The sequence below is a fragment of the Mustelus asterias genome, chromosome 23 (assembly GCF_964213995.1).
Source record: "Mustelus asterias chromosome 23, sMusAst1.hap1.1, whole genome shotgun sequence".
Taxonomy (NCBI): domain Eukaryota; kingdom Metazoa; phylum Chordata; class Chondrichthyes; order Carcharhiniformes; family Triakidae; genus Mustelus; species Mustelus asterias.
In genome coordinates this window covers 32,474,723-32,498,857 of record NC_135823.1, presented here as the reverse complement: position 1 = coordinate 32,498,857, position 24,135 = coordinate 32,474,723, and the positions used below count along the sequence as shown (strand labels likewise).

Below are 24,135 nucleotides of genomic sequence, written 5' to 3'. Positions count from 1 at the left end.
GGGTGAATGAGACTGATTGATTGGATTACCATACAAAGAACTAATGAGCCAAATGCTGTAATGACTCTATGGTAATGCAACATTCCATTACATCAGCACGTCAGTGTCAGTGTGGATTGTGTGCTTAGGAATGGAACTTAAACTCAGGACCCTCTGTCATGGAGGTAAGAGCTCTGTCCATTGAGCCATAGCTCACACAGCTAACTCTTTTTCCAGGGACAATCTTTCCAACTTCACTAGTCAGAAATCTTTATTTTTAACCCCATTATCGAATCTCCTCGGAGGTATGGGCACTGATGCCTTGTACTCATGTACAAAACTGTCCAGATGATATGAGAGGGGGGGGGTGCTGGATGTTGGGGGACTGTGTTGACTTCTGTCTGAAATGCCTTCTCAGTTACTTCATCTTTACCAACAGGGTTCAGCCTTCAGTAGCAAGGGAGAATATGTCAAACTTGCTGCTCCTCTGGACACCATCAACCTTCATCTTCGAGAGGGAGCCATCATCCCCACACAGGTACCTCATGGCAACCCACTGCACTTTCATACTTTGATTTTTTGTTTTTCTTTTTGTTCCATTCCATTACATGGGCAATGGCCATCTTCAGCAAGAGAGAATCTAACCAACTTCCCTCGATATTCAATAGCATTACCATCACTGAATCTCCCACCATCAACATCCTGGGAGTTACCATTGACCAAAAATGTAACAGGACCAGCCATAAAAATAGTGACTATAGCAAATCAAATGATGGGAATTCTGTGATGAATAACTCATTATCTGATTCCTTGAAATCTGTCCAGCATCTACAAGGCACAAGTCAGGAGTATGATGGCATATGCTTTACTTACCAACAGCACTGTCAAGCCCCTGAGAATCTTAATAAGGTCACCTCTCATTGTTCTAAATTCCAATTAGTACAGGCCCAACTACTCAACCTCCCCTCATAAGAAAATCCCTCCATATCTGGGATCAACCTCGTGAACCTTCTTTGGTTTGACTCCAATGCCAGTATATCTTTCCTTAGATAAAGGGACCAAAACTGTTCACAGTATTCCAGATGTGGTCTAACTAGTGCTTTGTATAGTTTTTGAAAGACTTCCCAACTTTTATAATCTATTCCCTTTGAAATAAAGGCCAACATTCCATTTGCCTTTCCTATTACCTGCTGAACTTGCATGCTAGCTTTTTGTGATTTATGCACGAGGACCCCAAATCCCACTGTGCTACAGCTTTCTGCAGTCTTTCTCCATTTAAATAATATTCAGCTCATTTATTTTACCTACCAAAGTGTATAGCTTCACATTTTCCTAAACTATATTCTATTTGCCAAATTTGTATCCACTCACTTAACGTGTCTATAATCCCTATTTGTGTCATCCTTGCCACTTGCCTTTCCATCTCTCTTTGTGTTACTTACAAACTTGTCAAAAGTACATTCACTTTCCTCGTCCAAGACATTAATATATAGTGTAAATAATTATGGCCCCAGCACTGATCCCTTTGACATTCCACTAGTTACAGGTTGTCATCCTGAAAATGCCCCTTTTATCCCACTCTGTCTTTTATTAGTTAGTAAGAAGTCTCACAACACCAGGTTAAAGTCCAACAGGTTTATTTGGGCTACCAAATAAACCTGTGGGACTTTAACCTGGTGTTGTGAGACTTCTTACTGTGCTTACCCCAGTCCAACGCCGGCATCTCCACATTATATTAGTTAGTCAATCCTCTATCCAATCTAACATACTACCCCCAATACCATTGGCTCTTACCTTATAAGTAGCCTTTTGTGCAGTATCTTATCAAATGCCTTTTGGAAATCCAAGTATATTACATTTACTGGTTCCCTTTTATCTATCCTACTCATTACCATCTCAAAGAATTTGAATAAATTTGTCATGCATGATTTCCCCTTCATGAAGCCATGCTGACTCTGATTATATTATGTATTTCTAAATGCTCTGCTATTGCATCCTTCATAATGGACTCTAACATTTTCCCCAATGACAGATGTTAAGCTAACTGGCCTATCGTTTCTTGTTTTTTGTCCCCCTCCCTTTTTGAATAAGGGAGTTACATTTGCAGTTTTCCAATCCTTTGGGAATTAAGTTTCTTAGAAGATTATTACCAGTGCATCCACTATCCACTGTAGCTACTTCCTTTAATATTCTAGGATGCAACCCATCAGTTCCAGGGACTTATTGGTCTTTAGCCCCATTAGTTTCCATAGTACTTTTTCTCTTGTGATAGGTATTGTATTTATTTCCTCCCCCATTTTTCCTCCTTGATAATTTAGTATTTTTGGAATGCTATTATGCTACTGTGAAGACTGACACAAAGAAATTTCCTCTGCCATGTCCTGGTTCCCCATTATTATTTTGCCAGTCTCATTCTCTCAGGGGCCTATGTTCATTTTGGTCTCTCTCTTGTTCACATATTTAAAGAAGCCCCTACTGTCTATTTTTCTATTACTTGCTAGCTTACCCTCAGTTTATCTTCCTCCTCTTTATTTTTTGATCATCTTTTGTTGGCTTTTAAAACTTTCCCAATCATCTGGCTAACCACTAATCCTTGCCACATTGTATGTTTCTTTTCTTCCAGTTTAATACTACCCTTAACTTTCCTGGTTAACCAGGGTTCATAGAATCATAGAAACCCTACAGTGCAGAAGGAGGCCATTCGGCCCATCGAGTCTGCACCGACCACAATCCCACCCAGGCCCTACCCCCACATATTTTACCCGCTAATTCCTCTAACCTACGCATTTTAGGATTCTAAGGGGCAATTTTTAACCTGGCCAATCAACCTTACCCGCACATCTTTGGACTGTGGGAGGAAACTGGAGCACCCGGAGGAAACCCACGCAGACACGAGGAGAACGTGCAAACTCCACATAGACAGTGACCCGGGCCGGGAATCGAACCCGGAACCCTGGAGCTGTGAAGCAGCAGTGCTAACCACTGCGCTACCGTGCCGCCCTTTATCTCCTTCCTAGAATCCTTCTTCTTTGTTGTGAGTCATGAACTATTTTCATAAACATCTGCCATTGCTATCAACCATCTTTTTTGATAAACTCCTTTCCCAGTCTATTCCAGCCAACTCTGCCCTAATTCCTTTGTAATTACCCTTGTCACAGTTGTTTCAGACCCAAATTTCTCACTCTCAAACTGAATGCTAAATCCTACCATGGTATGAGGGAATCTTTTACTGTGAGATTGCTTATTGAACCTGCCTCATTACACATTTCCAGATCCAAAATAGCCAGATCCCTGGTTGGATCCACAACATATTGTTCTAGAAAACTCCCGAATACGCTCTTATGAATTCTTCCTTGTGGCTACTTCTGCCATTTTAATTTTCCCAATCCACATGGATGCCCCCTTTATGGCTTTGAGTGTACCTACAGCACATAGACTTCAGCGGTTCAAAAATGCAGCTCAACACTACCTTCTCAATTGTGATTAAGAATGAGCCAGAATGAAAAAAACAGTAAAACTTGGAAATGACTGGTACTGATCCAAATTGGTCTTGTATATCTTAAAATGGAACTCCAGTTCAGACCAGTACCAGTCATTTACAAGTTTCACTGTTTTTTTTCTTCTGGATCTTGGCAGCAACATTCACATCCCAAATGAACACATGAAAATGCATTAGACCTCTTTCAAACGTTCTGCCTGTTTTATCCTAAAATTGAGGCTGACACTCTAGTGCAGTACTGAGGGAGTGCAGCACAGTTGGCACTACTATCATTTGAGGAAGTGTTAAACCGAGGCTGTGTGTCCCCTTTCATGTGAACAAGATTCATTAGCACTATTTTGAAGTGCAGGAAATTTCTCCTCATGTCCTAACCTTTAACCCTCAACCAGAATCACTGTGAACAATAGATTATCTGGGCATTATCACGTTGTTGTTTGTGAGACTTTGCTCTGTGCAAGCTGGCTGTCACAATTTCTACATAGCGACTGCACTTCATAAATTACTTCATTGTTTGTAAAGCATTTTGCAATGTCCTGAGGTTTTGAATAGTGCTGTCGTTCTTCCTTTCCCAATTGTATGGATTCACGGAACTGGAAGTCTTGGCAGTTCTCCATTGGAACATGAAGGGGCCATTCAGCATGCTCTGCCATTTCATTAGATTGTAGCCAATTTGTATTTTAACTCCATGCGCCCACCTCTGGTCCATTATCCCTGGAAAATCTTAGCCGACAACATTCTCTCCATCCCCAGGTTTATGTTCTGCCTCTCTCTTTCTGAATAGGAACCTGCCACTACAATCTGGGCAAGTAGTGGCAACCCTCTTCACCTCATTGTGGCTCTTTCCCAGAATGCAACGGCGAAGGGCTGCCTCTTTTGGGACGACGGAGAGAGCCTGGATACTTACGAGAGGAACAATTACACTTATGTTGAATTTTCTGTGGACAAGGTATGATCTTGAACCCATACTCCCCAGTACAGGAGAGGCTTTCCTTCAGGGTCTGATCGACTGCTGGCGGAACGTTAACTGATATTTCCTACCTATTTTAGTCAGGTATCTTCACCTACTCCTCCTCCTGACACCACCTTACAATTCTTTCTGCCTTCTGTGTTGAAGATATTAGAACAAAGAATGGGAGGAGGCCATTCATCTCTTTGAATCTGCTCGACCATTCAATTGGATCATGCAGATCACCGCCTCGACTCCATTTACCTGCACAGAACCATTTAAGGGGAAGCTAGAGGGAGGGAGAAAGGAATAAAAGGATATGTCTATGGGATTACATGAAGTAAGATATGATGAGGTCCATTTGGAGCATAAACACTGGCATAGGCGATGGGCCAAATGGCCAGTTTGCGTTCTGTAAATTCTATATATTTATGTCGTTGCACCACTTCCTATAATACTTCTACGCAACAAAAAAAATTCCATTAGTCTCTTGAAATTGCAAATGACTGCAAACACCCATATCCTTTTAGGCAGAGAATTCCAGATTTCCAGGGTCTTTTTCTTTTGTGAAAATGTTTGCCAAATTCCTCTTCAATGGCTGGGCTCTGTACTTAAGATTGTGCCCCATCTGTCACCCGCCCCACCTGCCTTTACCACAACCAAGTGGCCCTTCCTTGCCTGTAATCCAAGACATTTGTACCAGTGGGTTGTCAACTGTGCAGCACTTTGCATCAGAGTCTGCTCCAATCTGTGTCTGTCCATCGTGCTTAGGAGTCGGATGGGTGAGGGATCAAATAGATCAGGAAAGTCTCAGGATCTGAGCCTGACCCGGCTAGACTCCTGAACAGCATTCAAAACCCCTGATGTTGCCAGTGTTTCCTAAACCGTGGACACCCAGTGGGGGTCACGAGATGAGATTCTGAGGTCAGAAACTTTGAGGCTTCGGTCTGAGTGCTAGCAGCCATGAGGTCCCTTTAAATCCTTATTTTTTTCCCAAGTGGTGAGCATTGCCAAACAGACAATTGCGGCAAGGAAAAAGGCAATGAAAAGCCTTTCTCTCCCCTACCCCTGAGCAGGTGAAGCCCCCTGTCCTGTTGAGCAACCCCCGCCCCCAGCAGTTTGAAGACCGTCTCCTCCCTCCCCACCCCTGTCAAAATAATTCCTGTACCCTCTGGATGGGATTTTCCAGCTGCATTTGCCTCAAACCCAGAAAAATCCCACCCGAGATCAATGGACCGCCATGGTCCATTGGAGATCATGGTCCGCCCCCTGCCTGCTCTGATTCCCGAAAAAACTCCCCCCTCTGACTTTTCACCCTGGGGTCATGCAAGGTCTGAGGCATTAAAATGGGGCCACAGTTGGAAAAGATTTAGGAAACACTGGTGGGCAGTGGGTGAGATCTATATTGTGTCTAGCTGTCAACTCTGGGCACATTCTGATGTAATCATATGGCCTCCAGACCCGTACTCTCCCGCCTGACATGTTCCCACTGCTCTGGCCATTCCAGTCAACAAGAAATGAATAGTCTTCCACTACCTGATTGCTGTCAAACAGCCATCTTTCTCCATCTCTGAAATTTAAACTAATAAACAAAAGTTTGCAAGGAGAATGAAAACATTTTTTTAAAGCCTGTTTTTTCTCCTGGCTGTTTGTTCACAGCAATGTCCTGGAAATTTGTCCCCAATTCTTGGAGATTCCAGGACAATCCCTGGATCATACATTAGCAGGAGAAACCTTTAGGGGAGAGCTTTTGAAGCCACACAAGTGAAACAAGGTACCTCACCCAATGGTGTGTCCTGTCTCTTTGGTTTGGAGCCTTACATTTTACTAAACAATGATCTCATAGAATCATAGAAACCCCACAGTGCAGAAAGAGGCCACTTAGCCCATTGACTCTGCACCGACCACAATCCCACCCAGGCCCTACCCCCATATCCCTACATATTTCCCTGCTAATCCCTCTAACCTACACATCTCCGGACACTAAGGGGCAATTTTAGCATGGCCAATCAACCTAACCTGCACATCTTTGGACTGTGGGAGGAAACCAGAGCATCCGGAGGAAACCCACGCAGACACGAGGAGAATGTGCAAACTCCACATAGACAGTGACCCGAGCCGGGAATTGAACCCAGGTCCCTGGAGCTGTGAAGCAGCAGTGCTAACCACTGTGCTACCGTGCAGCCCCAATGTTCTTTTTGCTGGATCAAGAGTGCCCAGGATTGCTGTTGTGCCTATATCCCTCTGAATGATGTGCCTGCAGATTAAGTCCTTCCTCTTGCTGTGTTGTGTGTTAACTGTAGAACCAACTGATCTCCAAAGTGGTCCATGTCAATATTGAGGCTACTTACATCAAGGTGAACACCTTAAACGTATATGGGGTCAAGTTCCGACCATCGAAAGTTATCGTAAATCAGGAGCCCATTTCATTTTCCTACTCTTCAAACCAGGTGAGACTGGATATGTCAGGATTTCACTACCAGTCATTATTTTACACATCGTCAATTTTCAGAAATCTGTCAGCGTCCCTTCTTCTAACACTGCCGACCTCTGTTGCCCCCAACTTGTTACCCTCCCCCCTCCTCTGTCTTCACTCAATCTCTGCCATCCTGCCTTTCTGTCACCCCCCCCAACCTCTTTTTTCCCTTTGCTGTTCTTACCCCAAACTTGTCGTCCCTCTTCTAACACTCCCTTCATTTGTTGTCCCCTACCTCTGTCACACCCCCAATCTGTTGACCCCAAACATTGTTGCTATCCACTTCAGTTGCCTCCTTGCTCTGTCGGCCCTCCTCCCTCGTTCTCTCCCCCCCCGTTCTCTCATCCCCCCCCCCCCCCCATATCTCTGATAACTTTTTCCAGTCCTACAATCCTTTAACAATTCAACATACTTCCAACTCTAGCCTCTTATGTCTTGTCCCTTCCCTTCACCTCGTTTGTGAATGTGCCTTTAGTCGTCTCGGTCCCAAGCTCTGGAATTCCACCACCTCTGAAGTTCTTTGTCACTCTAACTCTCTCTCTCCCCCTGCAAGACCTCTACCTCTCTCCCCCTTCAGGACCTCTCTCTCTCTCCCTGAAACCTATTTGAGCACACTTTTGGCCCCTTGTCCTAATGTCTCCACCTTTGGCCCGGTGTCAGATTTTGTCCAATAATGTTCCTATGAAGCACTTTGGGACATTTTACTCATAAAGCAGGTACTGTACGTTGACTGGTGATCATATACTAGGCATTGTTCATACCTGAAAAGGTTGTCAATTAAATGATGCATGTAAAAGCCCCATTCTGAATAAATACATTGTTGTGCTCATCTCGTTGCAGGTTCTGACTGTCAATAACCTACACCTCACTCTCGATAAAGGGTTCCACATCTCATGGTCATAATGTCTGTGATCAAACTTCAAATTGAGGATTCATCCTGCTGTGGAGTGTAGGCCCGAGCTTGAAGCAATACAGAACCTCTGGAAATACCCAGCAGGCCAGTTTACACCAGAGGACAGAAAGCATGGGTGGGCTGTTAAGGTGTGTACCGTTCCTTGAAGAGACCCATATTTCCAAACTCATTCACAGACAAATTTGCATTTATACAGCTTCATTCACCAAATGCTTTACAGTCAGTCTGAAAAACCTATTTTTAATGTTTACATGTTCTCTAGCCTGCTGTGGTTTTTATTTCCGATTTCCCTTCTTTGTAGTTTAGCCTGTTTTTGAGCCGTACCTCTTTATTTCCCTTTCCCACCAACTCAGTGTTCAATTTAAATGTTTGGCAGAGTTGATATTTTGCTGATTATGGTATTAATGCGTAAAATGAGGCTTCCAGGCAGATGCTACTTGTACTGAAAGTGAGGATAAATCAAACCAGTTCATCCCTTGTCCTTTTCTGAACTCACTTCCAGCAAAGAACACAGCGAGTATAAACACTGGAATATAAGGGAAAAGCATCTCCACTGTGTAATTCAAAAAAAATGTGGAATAAAATGGATGCATAAATCACTTTAACTTTGGCTCATGTTTCCTTGTCTACTTAATGGAACTATTGATACCTGCCAGAGATGAAGTATTGTAGTCTAAGCAGCAATCAGAAATGCATTGTGTCAAAGTGGATTCAATAAAGGAATTGGATAAGTACCTGGAGGAAAGAATATTTGCAGGGCGCTGGGGAAAGGAGGAGTGGGACCACAGTAATTGGATAGCACTTTCAAACAGCCAGCACAGCTACAACGGGCTGAATGGCCTCTTTCTGCACTGTATGATTTCATAATAAATGCTCAACTTTGGCTTGTGTTCCTTCCCTGTGTTCTCATTGAGTTTATTGAAGTCCATGCACAAAGTGGTGTTTGAAATTGTACAAGAGGTTGAAGGGTAACATCAGCACACGCTCATTGAAAAGATAATTTTGTTAACTCCTGCCCATACCCATTTTCCTCATTCTTTGTAGACTTCACTTTGCAGGAGGGCTGTTGTAGGCTGCAAAGAGACATAGATAGGATGCAAAGCTGGGCTGAAAAATGGCAAAATGGAGTTTAACCCTGATAAATGTGAGGTGATTCATTTTGGTAGGACAAATTTAAATGTGGATTACAGGGTCAAAGGTAGGGTTCTGAAGACTGTGGAGGAACAGAGAGATCTTGGGGTCCATATCCACAGATCTCTAAAGGTTGCCAGTCAAGTGGATAGAGCTGTGAAGAAGGCCTATAGTGTGTTAGCTTTTATTAACAGGGGGTTGGAGTTTAAGAGCCGTGGGGTTATGCTGCAACTGTACAGGACCTTGGTGAGACCACATTTGGAATATTGTGTGCAGTTCTGGTCACCTCACTATAAGAAGGATGTGGAAGCGCTGGAAAGAGTGCAGAGGAGATTTACCAGGATGCTGCCTGGTTTGGAGGGTAGGTCATATGAGGAAAGGTTGAGGGAGCTAGGGCTGTTCTCTCTGGAGCGGAGGAGGCTGAGGGGAGACTTAATAGAGGTGTATAAAATGATGAAGGGGATAGATAGAGTGAACGTTCAAAGACTATTTCCTCGGGTGGATGGAGCTATTACAAGGGGGCATAACTATAGGGTTCGTGGTGGGAGATACAGGATGGATATCAGAGGTAGGTTCTTTACGCAGAGAGTGGTTGGGGTGTGGAATGGACTGCCTGCAGTGATAGTGGAGTCGGGCACTTTAGAAACATTTAAGCGGTTATTGGATAGGCACATGGAGCACACCAGGATGATAGGGAGTGGGATAGCTTGATCTTGGTTTCAGATAAAGCTCGGCACAACATCGTGGGCCGAAGGGCCTGTTCTGTGCTGTACTGTTCTATGTTCTAATGTCCCTTGAACTTCCTCATTCACCGTTCATTGCTACCAGTGAGCATCCCATAGCTCAGTAACTCTCTTCAGGAAATGGGAATGTGTGGCATAGAGCTGCTGCTTCTGGTCAATGTCAAACCACTGGACATGCCCAGCATCATCACCCGATTGAAGATCCAGCTGTCCCACACTGTTCCCTAGAAAAAGAGGTAACACATTACTACCAGCTATTCATAGGATTCTTTGCCACTGGTTCTTATACAGAAAGAAAAATGTGTATTTCTGCAGCACCTTTACTATCTCAGGACATCCCAAAGCATCTTACAGCCAATGAGGTACTTTTGGAGTGCTGTCCCGATTGGAATATTGGAAATGTGGCAGAGGAATCTGCTCTTCTTCCTCATTTCTCCCCCCTCCTTTCTCACCTCAAACTCCACCTCCTCTTATGTACCTGTGTCATCGTGGAAATTTGTTGCCACTGTCTCCATCCAGGCACTGTCGGTATTCCGAGGATCATCCACGTATCCTGCAAACACCTGGATTAGAAAGTTAGGAAACAACTCAGGTGAACTGGTGTGGACTGCAGTGGGCTAGACCAATCCAAGTTTCCTGACAATGGTTCACATGCAACTGATGTTCACCCTCTTTCCTGGCATTAAACATGAGCCCCTCGTGCCGCACTCCACCCCTGAATTTCCACTCCCACACTTGGCCCAATCCCTCATGTCCTCCCTCCTGCTCCCATCCACCCCAGCTTCAGCCGCAGAGAGTGAGGGTTGGATAAGTGACGGGCAAAGAAGTGTTTCTCTCCGCTTGCTCACCTCTTTGGCTTTCTCTTTACTGAAAATGCTTTGGAACAGTCTCCTCAAGCGATCCTTCTCGGGCTTGGAGGCAGTCAGAGAATTAAGTGCTTCTTCCCCAAATTCACGCTTCAGGGTCGCTGACACGAGTTCACCATTATCCACCATTCCCTACCACAAGAGGGAGAGGCAATTAAAGCAACTTGCCCTTCAATCCTGAGGGGAACTGCACTCAGCAAGACCAGCTCCTTATAGAGAGAACATCTCTCCCTGTAATCTGCTCAGGGGCAAAATTCTAGTGGCCTACATATCCAAACCAGCTTAATCTATATCAAGAGGAATAGCAGGACAAGTGCTCCTGGGGAGAGAAAAGCAGAGCCTCCACATTCACTCCTTGCTTTACAAATTACAGGCTCCAGACGTGAGGAAGAAAATAGATGAGCCAGAGATGCTGCCTCAAGTCATGTTTTCTACCCAGAGACATGGGGCTAGGTGAAGGCAGCAGTGGGCCCTCCATTATTGAATGACTCTCACTGTTTAAATTGCTGGGACCTTGGGCTAGGGTTACTTGTGAACCTGGACCTCAGTAACACCAGAAACTAGCATTTATATAGCACCTGCAATAAAGGAAAATGTCCTGAGGTGCTAAATTGGTGTCACGAGTGCGAATTAGATTGTGGAAAAAATGGGATGATGTTGGGGGAACAAAGTTGGGAGTTGGTACAGAAGCAGAGTTATTGAGTGTCTGCTCTGTTTTTAATGTTCCATACATGATCAGAGTAGGTTTGCCACCCCACCTGCCCGCAGGAATTAAAGATGAACCTGCTGGGGAAAACACCTGGGGAAAGAAAAACCATAGTGTTTATTCTATTAAACATTTTGAACATTTTATTGCACGAAATCTAAAAATATTGCATGTAGAGAAAAGGCTGTTTGACAGAGTCGAGAATCTTTCCAGCAGGTAATGAAGAGTTGATTCGCTTTTCAACTGGCTGTGGAAAATTGGGTTGCCGTGACAATGGGCAAATTAATGACTAATGACAGAAATATGGCAGCAGTTTGGTTATGTGACAAAACCTCCAGAGTTGACAACCTGTGTTCTGTGCAGATGCTGGAGTCGACTGTCAAAATAATGCCGAAGGAAGACTGTGCTCCATCTGGGAGCTCTCAATGAGATAAATAATCTGGGTAAGGAAAAGGGAGATGGTGGGTGTTGTGATAATGTCACTAACTAATATCCAGAGGCCTTAGCTACTTTTTAAAATAATTCACTCATGGGATGTGGGTGGCGCTGGTTGCACCAGCATTTATTGCTCCGGACATCTGGGTTCAAATTAAACTATGGCAGATGGAAAAATTTGACTTCAATAAAAATCTGGATTACTAGTCCAGTGACAATGCCATTACACCACCACCACGCCAGGAACAAGGGTTCAAATCCCAACATGGCAGGTGGTGGATTTAAATTCAGTTAATGAAACTTGCAGTTGAAAGCTAATCTCAGTAATGGTGACTGTGAAACTATCAACTATCTGGTTCACTAATGTCCTTTCAGGATGGAAATCTGCTGCCCTTACCTGGCCTGGGTCGACATGTGACTCCAGACCCACAGCAAAGTGGTCGACTCTTAAGATCTGAAATGATCTCGCTCAGTTCAAGAGTAATTAGAATGGGAAACAAATGTCGGCCTTGCCAGCAATGTCCACATCCCATGAAAAAGTGAAGAAACATTTTTAAAAAGCCTTCAGTGTTATTCTTCAGCAGACTCCTCCCACTATTCAGAAGTTTCATCTGTTATGTATGAACCTGACTTGCTATTTGAGATTGGGCAGTGTGAGGATTGTAAAAGACCCTGCACACGATTCTGGTGATTGTAAAAGGACCCTGCACACGATTCTGGTGATTGTAAAAGATTGCTTTCACAACATGCTGACCCCCATCCTTGCCCCAGGACCATGGTTGAATATTTTGCGAGGAATCCCAATTGGAAACATGAGGAAAATAAGTCCAAAAAAAACCCAATAACACAGCAGGAGCCTATTGAGTCCAGGCTGAAGCAGAGGGAAAGTGTGTCATCAGTATTCTCTAGCCAGCACAGTGTGTGGGGAAGGCATGATGAAGCAGCTGGTCTTCTCCTGCTCCTGAATCTCACATGATGATATCCCTGATAGCTAAGCTTGGTGGGAGGCAAAGTGCAGATGGTGTCCGACATTGTGTCCAGGGATACTGGGGGAACAGAATACAATCTGGATCCGAAAGGGGTCATGTGGGGGCAATTTGGGGAGGGGTTTTTGATCAGATAGCCTGGTGCAAGTGTCACACTGTTCTCACCCCAGGAATCGCCCATTCCCCGCAGTCCTTCCGCTTTATCGCCACAAACTGTAGAATGGGTTTGTCAGATTGCTGGTGAATCACCTTCTCGCCTGTCTCTCTCTTCCACCTGCAAGGGAGAATGAAAACATTCCAGTCAGCAACAGAACAGGACTATTGATAAAACAAAGAAGAGTTATCACAGAAAGAGAGGTTGGAGGTCACAGGTGAGACAGAGTTGACTATCAGATGACAAATGTTTCCTGCACCCTGTTCAAAATTATGAGGGCGTTTGATACAGGAGGATAGGGAGAAACTGCTTCCCTATGGCGAGGGAAATAGACAGCAAGCAGCTCTGGTCAAAACGACAAGGCAAATTTATAGTTCTGACAGAAAACCTGTGACTGCTCTGGCTTAGGCTGATGCCTCAGTAGCTCTGTAGATCAGACACTGTCCTCCCATCACTGCCACCTAGCTTCAAATCTACAACAGAAATGATGGTGCAGCAGAGCTTCCTTATCCTCTCATTCCACAAGGCAAAAGACCATGGGGTCAGATCCCATTCCGGAGCCTTGAGAACAGCCTTGACGGATGTTTCGGTGCTCGACTGAGGGAATGCTGCATTGTTTGAAGTACCAGCTTTCGGATGAGATATTAAACCAAGGTCCCATCTGCCCTCTCCAGTGGAATTGGAAGTTCCCATGGCACTATTTCAAACACAGTAAGAAGTTTAACAACACCAGGTTAAAGTCCAACAGGTTTATTTGGTAGCAAAAGCCACACAAGCCACACGTGTGTGGCTTTTGCTACCAAATAAACCTGTTGGACTTTAACCTGGTGTTGTTAAACTTCTTACTGTGTTTACCCCAGTCCAACGCCGGCATCTCCACATCATGACTATTTCAAACAGCAGGGAAGCTCTCAGCCAATATCAGCAAATGAAAGCGAGATTATCTGGTCATTGCTCTTTGTCGAATCTTGGTGTGCAAATTGGATTCTGCATTTTTTTACATTAAAACAGTGACCATATTTTAAAATAAGTATTTAATTGGCTGTAAAATGTTATGGGACATCCTGAGGTTGGAATTATATAAATGCAAATCCCTTTCTTTCACTATGAGGAGCCAATGTGAAGTTCAGCCAGGATCAGACCTATGTAAACGTTCTGATCCTGCACTGATGACAGGTTGACTCACTCAGTCTGCTTGTTACATACCGTGTGACAATGGGATCAGCAGCGTGGTTTGGTCCCCACTTTCCCAGCAGCCCTCGAGATTTGATTCCTGTTCTTCCCATTGGATTCCTAGGGATAACATCAGGAGCATGAGCCATTAAGAGTGGTTATCTTCACCTGATGTTCTGGTGAAAGGTCACAGACCTGAAACATGAACTCTGTTTTTCGCTTCACAGATGCTGCTAGACCCCAGTATTTCCAACATTTTCTGTTTTTATTCCACATGCAAGATCTTTACCTAAAGAATGGTGACCTCTTATCTGGCAGACCATTATCACATTGAATAAAATTATTTTCATTATCTGTTCCAAATGTACTTTTTACTCATTTAAAATTATGCCCTCTGGCCCGATTCTCTGGCATGCTTTGAAGTTATATTCAACGACTAATTTATTTAATATTTTCTAAACTTCAATGAGATCTTTTTTTGATCTTCTCTGCAGACTGTCTTTCTCACTCATTCCATTTAGATGTGGAGTTTTTTTTTGTTCTTCTTCTCAGCAATGTCATACCAGGAGACACGTCATTTCTCCAACAGTGCTGACCATGCTATGCTGAGTGAGATTTGACCAATGTTTTAGCCTAACCTTTGGCACTATTACTCAGCACACTGGCTTGAATCCAACAGCGTATCCGCTTCGGAAATTGTGCTGCTCCTTGTCTAGACCCCATTAACAGTGATGAGCTTACTATTACTCCCAGGCACCTCACCCAGTCTCCCTGTGATAATTCCACAGTGCCCTTTTCAGTTTTTAAAAAAAACTTTTCTCAGCTTCCTGTTTCACTTTCTATTTGTCTGCTCATTTAGTGTTCTGATGTAAACCCTCTGCAAACTATTAACTCCATCTTCTGGCTCAACGGAACCTCCCATTTGAGTGTCTTTTGAGGCATTTACAGCTGTTTTTGATGCCAAGGTCACTTATCAATCTGCTACCTTTTAGCAACATCCACATTCCCTCTTTATGAATCCTCTCTTGAAGGTGATAGTTTATGACAGTAGCTGTGACTCAGTGGGTACTGAGCACTGAGTTAGCAGCTAGTCGGTTCAAGACCCACCCCAGAAACTTGAGCACACAACCTGGACTCTAAGGGAGTGCTGCAGTATTGGAGGTGCCGTCTTTCAGATTATATGTTAAATCTAGGCCTCATCTGCCCTCTCAGTTGGATGTAAAAGATGGTATCATTTTGAATTGGAGCACATGTTCTGGCCAATATTCATCCCTCAACCAACAGGATTGAAAACCAGATTAAGTGCCTTGAGATGGTCTGAGGTAATGAATGGTGCTATATAAATACAAGTCTTTTTTTCTTCATGTTGGGGTACAGTTCACAAGAGTGGACTGACATCTGGTACCTCATTCTAATGACGGCTCTTCATATTTAACAATGCCATTCAATAACAGAAAGCTTCAGTTCATCCGACAGCCGCAGACCTCCTGCTTCCAATGGGAGTCACTGGATAGCAGTCAGTACTGAAACCGGGACAGATTTTTCTCTCTCACCTCTCAGGGGAGCGGAGGCCAAATTGTACTGTCCCCGAATGCTATCCAAGTGGAGATGTGCTAACTCAGCACAGCATAGAGATTCAACCGTTGATATTTCAAAGTGTGTGTGCCTAAATTACACACTAGTTAGCAATTCAGCCAGTGGAGCCGTCACAATTTTCTTTAATGCAACAAATAATTTGCATTTATATAGTACCTTTAACATAGTAACATGTAAGGCACTTCACAGAAACGTTACCAAACAAAATTTAAATTAGAAAGCGAATTCCAGAGCTCAGGACCCAGGCAGCTGAAAGCCACTATAGAGCAATTAAAATCGAGGAATCTGAGACTCCCACTGCTTCTAACTTTGGCAGGTCACCATCAAATTGAAACGAATGGGAGAGATCAGTACTCACCGTGGCAGCTTGTCCTCATCTAACTCATAACAACCCAGAACACTTCTCCGATCTATTCCACCATCCAGTGCATTGAATCGTGGACCATCTTCCGATTGTCCTTCCTTCCTGTGCCACAAGTGTTATGTTGAAGAAGAAACAAATGACTGACAGACAATGAATATTTTTTTAAACTGTGCAAGTAAATAAAGGCTGATGGATGGAATGAAACTGAAAAGGGAACAGTCGCACCCAGGCTAAGACACCCTCCCAGAGAGAGATAGAAACACACAAGGAGCGACCCTCGCGGGCAGGAATCCTTGCCAGGAGGCAGACGCAGAGAGGGACCCTTGCCAGGAGGCAGACGCAGAGGGAGAGACCCTCGCCAGGAGGCAGACGCAGAGGGAGGGACCCTCGCCAGGAGGCAGACGCAGAGGGAGGGACCCTCGCCAGGAGGCAGACGCAGAGGGAGAGACCCTCGCCAGGAGGCAGACGCAGAGAGGGACCCTCGCCAGGAGGCAGATGCAGAAAGGGACCCTCGCCAGGAGGCAGACGCAGAGGGAGGGACCCTTCATCAGGAGGCAGACGCAGAAAGAGACCCTCGCCAGGAGGCAGACGCAGAAAGAGACCCTCGCCAGGAGGCAGACGCAGAAAGGGACCCTCACCAGGAGGCAGACGCAGAAAGAGACCCTCGCCAGGAGGCAGACGCAGAAAGAGACCCTCGCCAGGAGGCAGACGCAGAAAGGGACCCTCGCCAGGAGGCAGACGCAGAGAGGGACCCTCACCAGGAGGCAGACGCAGAGGGAGGGACTTTCACCAGGAGGCAGATGCAAAGAGGGACCCTCGCCAGGAGGCAGACGCAGAAAGGGACCCTTGCCAGGAGGCAGACGCAGAGCGAGGGACAGTCATAGCCAGACAGCTTGCATGCACTGAGAGATTTCACTGTCCCTCCCCTATTCCCCATGTTACCTGAAGTCAGGGTCTGCCCATTCAGGCCCAGCCCCGATGATATCTGCAGTATAGTCCACTGGCTCGTATTCTGGCCATGGGATGCTCCAGCTGACATAGTTGTCAGGGACAGGGAACCGCTTGACCTGTGAACCTGGGTAGGGTGAGCTTCGTGCTTTGACGTGAATCATCAGTGGGGTTTCCATATTGTGATGCAAGGCAGGGCACACTGGGTAAGGTACAGGCTTGTACCAACTGGACTGGCTGAGGCTGACACTGAAATGAAAACACTTTATCATTAGGAAATTGTTTACTGAGAATTCTAACCCCTAAGAAACCAACTCTCTCAATACATAAACTGCACTGCAACAGTGACTACTCTTCAAAAACCACCTCATTAAGCTGTGTCTGCTTTAGGACATCTTTTTTAAAAAGGCACTACATAAATGCAAGTTCTTTACTAAATTCAGAATTGTATATTCTGTGCAATTAAAATTTTCAGATTTTCCTGATTTTATCTGGGTCTTAAATATGACTTAAATCACAAATACATCTCCAAGTACAATCTTACTCTGTATATGTTGCAGACACTTCAAAGGCAATTTTAGATACCTCTCCACCCACTCCTGTCTCTCTCTACCTGCTCAGTATCCCTCCCAAGTCCGTTCGAATATCGTTTCCTCCAATCACTGGTTTAATCTCCAGTGTTCTGCTGCCCCACCTTGATCGTTGAAGATTGAGAAGCTGCTGGCGATCTCTGCGGCTGCTCGTGGTTAGAAAAAGAGAAACCCTTGCTGCTTGGTCTTCCTCAGCAGATCGATGTAAAGAAATCAGTCACTGTTGGTCACTGGGCAACACAGGAGTGTTTACTGGCTGAATAGAATCAATTATTTCTACATTTCAGTTTCTGAGTGGCTGCCGTCAAACAGTGAAACCAATCAGCAGGAATAGAAAGCTCAAGATGAAAAAAATCAAGTTGCTGACTCACTTCCTTAATTAAATTTACAATCAGACAAGAGGTTTAAAAGAGACATCTTCCTTTGTGGCATTGAGCATTTTCTATAATTTATTAAACACTCAGTCTTGTCCTGATGTCTCTGCTAATGCTGGGCTGTAGTAAGATGTTGGCCAGCAGCATTTTCAGTAACTCACTGTGTCAAGATTTTTCAGCTACAGTAGGCATCGTTGTCAATCGTGGCTCACTCGGAATTGAAAGATTTTGGGTACAAGTTTCACTCCAGAGACTTGAGCACGTACATCTAGACTGACTTTCCGATGTAGTACTAAGGTAGTGCTGCACAGTCAGGGGTGCTGTCTTTTGCAAGAGATATTCAACCGAGGTTCCATCAGTGATTTCAGCTGGATGTCGAAATTCCCATGGGACTAAATTGAGGAAAATCAGGGAAGATATTCTGACGTCGAGGCCATTTTTCACCCCACAATCAATACCTAAAAGTGGATTATCTAGCTACCATCAGGTTGATGTTTGTGGGAACTTGCTGTCATAAATTGGTTACTGCATTACAACAGTGACTTCACCATAACTGTACTTCATTGACTGTAAGTGCACTTTGGGACATCCTGGGATTGTGAAAGGTGCTGTAAGAATTGAGCCCTTCTTCAACTGGATTCTGCATGAGTGTATTTTGCAGCAGAGGCCACAGAGTGAAAAATCCTGACGCTTCTCTTCCCTAATGCAGGAGGATGTTAAGCGGATTGTAATATCACCACTGCTGACCTGGGCTACGATCACCAAGTGCGGCACAGCCTTGGATCAAACGTCGAGCCTCTGGTCTCATTTGAGTTGGAGATCTCTACTGCCTCCCGAAGATACACAAGGCAAACACACCCGGCCGTCCCATCGTATCGGGCAATGGGACCCTGTGCGAGAACCTCTCCGGCTATGTCGAGGGCATCTTGAAACCCATTGTACAAAGAACCCTCAGCTTTTGTCGCGACACTACGGACTTCCTACAGAAACTCAGCACACATGGAGCAGTTGAACCAGGAGCACTCCTCGTCACAATGGATGTCTCGGCACTCTACACCAGCATCCCCCACGATGATGGCATTGCTGCAACGGCCTCAGTGCTCAACGCCAGTTTCCAGATGCAATTTTACAACTCATCCGCTCCATCCTGGACCACAATGTCCTCACCTTCAACAACCAGTTCTTCATCCAGACACACGGAACAGCCATGGAGACCAAATTCATAGAAACATAGAAAACTACAGCACAAAACAGGCCCTTCGGCCCCACAAGTTGTGCCGAACATATCCCTACCTTCTAGGCCTACCTATAACACTCCATCCTATTAAGTCCCATGTACTCATCCAGGGGTCTCTTAAAAGACCCTATTGAGTTTGCCTCCACCACCACTGACGGCAGCCGATTCCACTCGCCCACCACCCTCTGTGTGAAAAACTTCCCCCTAACATTTCCCCTGTACCTACCCCCCAGCACCTTAAACCTGTGTCCTCTCGTAGTAGCCATTTCCACCCTGGGAAAAAGCATCTGAGAGTCCACCCGATCTATGCCTCTCAACATCTTATATACCTCTATTAGGTCTCCTCTCATCCTACGTCTCTCCAAGGAGAAAAGACCGAGCTCCCTCAGCCTATCCTCATAAGGCATGCCACTCAATCCAGGCAACATCCTTGTAAATCTCCTCTGCGCCTGTTCAATCTTTTCCACATCCTTCCTGTAATGAGGTGACCAGAACTGAGCACAGTACTCCAAGTGGGGTCTGATGAGGGTCTTATATAGCTGCATCATTATCCCCGGACTCCTAAACTCAATCCCTCAATTGATAAAGGCCAGCACACCATACGCCTTCTTAACCACCTCCTCCACCTGCGGGGAAGATTTTAGAGTCCTATGGACCCGGACCCCAAGGTCCTTCTGATCCTCTACAGTACTAAGAGTCTTTCCCTTTATATTGTACTCCTTCATCCCATTTGACCTGCCAAAATAGACCACTACGCATTTATCTGGGTTGAAATCCATCTGCCACTTCTCCGCCCAGTCTTGCATCCTATCTATGTCCCTCTGTAACTTCTGACATCCCTCCAGACTATCCACAACCCCACCAACCTTCGTGTCGTCGGCAAACTTACCAACCCATCCCTCCACTTCCTCATCCAGGTCATTTATGAAAATGACAAACAGCAAGGGTCCCAGAACAGATCCCTGGGGCACTCCACTGGTGACCGACCTCCATTTAGAAAAATACCCATCTATACCCACTCTCTGCCTCCTTTGGGCAAGCCAGTTCTGGATCCACAGGGCAGCAGCCCCTTGGATCCCATGCCCTCTCACTTTTTCTAGAAGCCTTGCATGGAGGGCCTTATCGAACGCCTTGCTAAAATCCATATAAACCACATCTACCGCTTTCCCTTCGTCAATGTGTTTAGTCATATTTTCAAAGAACTCCACCAGGCTCGTAAAACACAATCTGCCTTTGACAAAGCCATGCTGAGTATTCTTGAGCATACTAAACCTCTCTAAATGCTCATAAATCTTGTCCCTCAGGATCTTCTCCATCAGCTTACCAACCACTGAGGTTAGACTCACCGGTTGGTAATTTCCTGGGCTATCCCTATTCCCCTTCTTGAAAATAGGAACCACATCCGCAATCCTTCAATCCTCCGGCACCTCTCCCGTCTCCATCGACGACGCAAAGATCATCGCCAGAGGCTCTGCAATCTCTTCCCTCGTCTCCCACAGTAACCTGGGGTACATCCCATCCGGACCCGGTGACTTATCTATCTTGATGCCATTCAAAGATTCCAACACAACCTCTTTGTTAAAGTCCACATACTCAATCTTTTCAGTCCACCGCAAGCCCGCAGTACATCCACCCAGGTCCTTCTCTGTGAAAACCAAGGCAAAATACTCATTAAGCACCTCTGCCATTTCTACTGGTTCCGTACAGATTTTCCCGCCTTCACCTTTTATAGGCCCTATTCCTTCTTGTCTCATCCTTTTACTCTTCACATATTTAGGGTTTTCTTTCATTCTACTTGCCAAGGCCTTCTCGTGACCCCTTCTGGCTCCCCTAATTTCCTTCTTTAGTCCCTTCCTACATCTAGATCCCTATCTTTGCCAAGCTCTCTGAACCTTTTGTACGCTTTCCTTTTCTTCTCGACTAGGTCTCGCACAGCTTTCGTGCACCACGGTTCCTTTAACCTACCAACTCCTCCCTGTCTGCTCAGAACATTGTCCTGTAGAACCTTAGACAGACGTTCCTTGAAAAACTGCCACCTCTCTTCAGTACATTTCCCCGAGAATACCTCCTTCCAATTTACTCCTCTAATTTGCTGCCTTATGTCTTCATATTTCCCCTTACTCCATGTAAACGTTTTCCTAGCTTGCCTGATCCTCTCTTTTTCCAATGCAAGCATAAAGGAGATAGAGTTATGATCGCTATCCCCAAGATGCTCTCCCATTGAGAGATCTGACACCTATCCAGGCTCATTAGTCAGTATCAGATCAAGTACAGCCTCTCCTCTTCTAGGCTTGTCCACATGCTGTGTCAGGAAACCCTCCTGAACACACCTAATGAACTCCTCCCCATCCAATCCCCTTTCCCTAGGGATATTCCAATCTATGTTTGGGAAATTAAAGTCTCCCATCACAACAACTCTGCTATTATTGCAACTCTCCAGGATCTGTTTCCCTATCTGCTCCTCCACCTCCCTGTCACTATTGGGCGGCCTATAGAAAACTCCCAGCAAAGTGATCGACCCCTTCCCACTCCGAACTTCCACCCACAGAGACTCTGTAGACAATCCCTCCACAGCATACACCTTCTCTACAGCTGTGACAGCGCACCTCAATATGCCAACATCTTCATGCACAGGTTCGAACAAGACCTCTTCACCGCACACGACCTTCAACCGACGCTATACACTAGATACATCAATGACATTTTCTTCCTTTGGACTCATGGTGAACAATCACTGAAACAACTATATGATGACATCAACAAGTTCCATCCCACCATCAGACTCACCAAGGACTACTCTCCGGAATTGGTTGTATTCTTGGACACACGCATCTCCATTAAGGACCTCAGTATACCGCAAGCCCAGGGATAACCTCACGATGCTCCACTTCTCCAGCTTCCACCCTAAACACGTTAAAGAAGCCATCCCCTACGGACAAGCCCTCCGTATACACAGGATCTGCTCAGATGAGGAGGATCGCAACAGACACCTCCAGACGCTGAAAGATGCCCTCATAAGAACAGGATATGGCGTTCGACTCATCGATTGACAGTTCTGACGCGCCACAGCGAAAAACCGCACTGACCTCCTCAGAAGACAAACACGGGACACGGTGGACAGAGTATCCTTTGTCGTCCAGTACTTCCCCGGAGCGGAGAAGTTACGACATCTCCTCTGGAGCCTTCAACATGTCATTGATGAAGACGAACATCTCGCCAAGGCCATCCCCACACCCCCACTTCTTGCCTTCAAACAACTGCACAACCTCAAACAGACCATTGTCCGCAGCAAACTACCCAGCCTTCAGGAGTACAGTGATCACGACACCACACAACCCTGCCACAGCAACCTCTGCAAGACGTGCCGGATCAGAGACACAGATGCCATCATCTCACGTGAGAACACCATCCACCAGGTACACGGTACATACTCTTGCAACTCGGCCAACGTTGTCTACCTGATACGCTGCAGGAAAGAATGTCCCGAGGCATGGTACATTGGGGAAACCATGCAGACGCTACGACAACGGATGAATGAACACCGCTCGACAATCACCAGGCAAGACTGTTCTCTTCCTGTTGGGGAGCACTTCAGCGGTCATGGGCATTCGGCCTCTGATCTTCGCGTAAGCGTTCTCCAAGGCGGCCTTCACGACACACGACAGCGCAGAGTCGCTGAGCAGAAACTGATAGCCAAGTTCCGCACACATGAGGACGGCCTCAACCGGGATCTTGGGTTCATGTCACACTATCTGTAACCCCCATGACTTGTCTGGACTTGCAGAATCTCACTGGCTGTCCTGTCTGGAGACAATACACATCTCTTTAACCTGTGCTTAATGTTCCCTCCATTCACATTGTACCTTTAAGACTTGATTATCTGTAAAGACTACATTCCAATTATTATTCTGTAAATTGAGTTTGTGTCTCTGTATGCCCTGTTTGTGAGCATTTCTCCACTCCACCTGACGAAGGGGCAGCGCTCCGAAAGCTAGTGGCATTTGCTACCAAATAAACCTGTTGGACTTTAACCTGGTGTTGTTAAACTTCTTACTCATTTGAGTTTACCAAATGAGCCACTCAGGGAGCTAACAGAATTTTTAAAAATTTGAACAAATAAAACAATTGTTCAAATCTGCATAATTGAGATGCCTCGTTCCTAAACACAGAAAATACACAGCACACATGGTGGCCATTTGGCCCCTTCTTGTTTCCCCAGTTCCTCCACCCATGTTAAAGAGTAAGAAGTCTCACAACACCAGGTTAAAGTCCAATAGGTTTATTTGGAATAACGACCCTTTGGAGTGCTGCTCCTTCATCAGGTGAGTTCTGAGGAAGGAGCAGCGCTGCGAAAGCCTGTGATTCCAAATAAATCTGTTGGACTTTAACCTGGTGTTGTGTGACTTCCTACTGCGCACCCGCCCTCGTCCAAAGCCGGCATCTCCACATCATGTTAAAGAGAGCATTGCCCGACAAACATGACTGAGACATTGACCAGAGAGAAAGCCTGGGGCTCAGGTGTGCTATCTCTCAGGGTCACTGTACCTGTGTCTGATCCAAATGCAGCATACTAACAGAGAAGTGCAGAACATGCACATGGCCATAATCCGATGCCTGAGGTTTTGTTTGCACGCAATGTCCTTACTCATACCCCCTAACTATCATCCAGTCCCATCACACTAACAGTCCACACTTTCAGCTCTTCTCCACACAACATTTACACTCAGGCTGTTCACACTCACAGCCCAGTGCTTACACTCCCAACTTTCAACTCCTGATCACAACCAGGCTGTGCTTACAGCCTCTGCAGTCTTGCTCAGTCATAGCCTAATACTTGAATTCACAGTGCAGCCTGGAGGAGCCCCTCTATCTTCACTGACCCCTGTCACCCCCCAGCCCAGGCTCAGCCCCGCCCAGGCTCTTGATTGACAGGCAATGGGCGCGAGCCAGTCTCAGCAGCACAGCTTCCGGTCCGCGGCACTCTGGCTCCGGGTGAGGAAGTTTCCCTGTGTGTGCGCG

General features: G+C 45.6%; 2 protein-coding genes across 7 annotated transcripts in view; one reads left to right on the top strand and one right to left on the bottom strand.

The window, feature by feature from the left end:
• gaa2 (alpha glucosidase 2) overlaps positions 1 to 8,710 on the top strand; it is a 67,847-nt gene extending 59,137 nt beyond the window's left edge. For all 5 annotated transcript variants that reach the window (XM_078240204.1, XM_078240202.1, XM_078240205.1 and 2 more), the window contains exons 17-20: positions 419 to 517; positions 4,260 to 4,424; positions 6,728 to 6,874; positions 7,741 to 8,710. In XM_078240204.1, coding sequence (XP_078096330.1) covers positions 419 to 517; positions 4,260 to 4,424; positions 6,728 to 6,874; positions 7,741 to 7,803 — 474 coding nt within the window. In that variant the 3' untranslated portion in view covers positions 7,804 to 8,710. The remainder of the gene's footprint in view (positions 1 to 418; positions 518 to 4,259; positions 4,425 to 6,727; positions 6,875 to 7,740) is intronic.
• LOC144510616 (ADP-ribose pyrophosphatase, mitochondrial-like) lies at positions 8,696 to 24,038 on the bottom strand. 2 transcript variants are annotated; one of them, XM_078240210.1, is made up of 8 exons: positions 23,662 to 24,038; positions 16,910 to 17,164; positions 15,962 to 16,069; positions 14,041 to 14,127; positions 12,846 to 12,954; positions 10,536 to 10,685; positions 10,166 to 10,250; positions 8,696 to 9,911 (listed from the first exon to the last, which is right to left on the bottom strand). In XM_078240210.1, the coding sequence occupies exons 1-8, from the start codon at positions 23,763 to 23,765 to the stop codon at positions 9,766 to 9,768; spliced, it is 1,044 nt and encodes a 347-aa protein (XP_078096336.1). In that variant the 5' UTR covers positions 23,766 to 24,038; the 3' UTR covers positions 8,696 to 9,765. The 2 variants fall into 2 exon arrangements, with proteins under 2 accessions (XP_078096336.1, XP_078096337.1); XM_078240211.1 differs by lacking the exon at positions 23,662 to 24,038 and adding an exon at positions 17,610 to 17,729.
• Positions 24,039 to 24,135: the final 97 nt, after the last annotated feature.

Coding starts and splice junctions, on each gene's coding strand:
- LOC144510616 (XM_078240210.1), bottom strand. CDS start 23,765: ATGAGTAAGGACATTGCGTGCAAACAAAACCTCAGGCATCGGATTATG. Junction 12,955..14,040: donor GCTGATCCCATTGTCACACG/GTATGTAACAAG, acceptor TCTCCCTTGCAG/GTGGAAGAGAGAGACAGGCG. Junction 9,912..10,165: donor AAATTTCCACGATGACACAG/GTACATAAGAGG, acceptor CTCTTTTTCTAG/GGAACAGTGTGGGACAGCTG.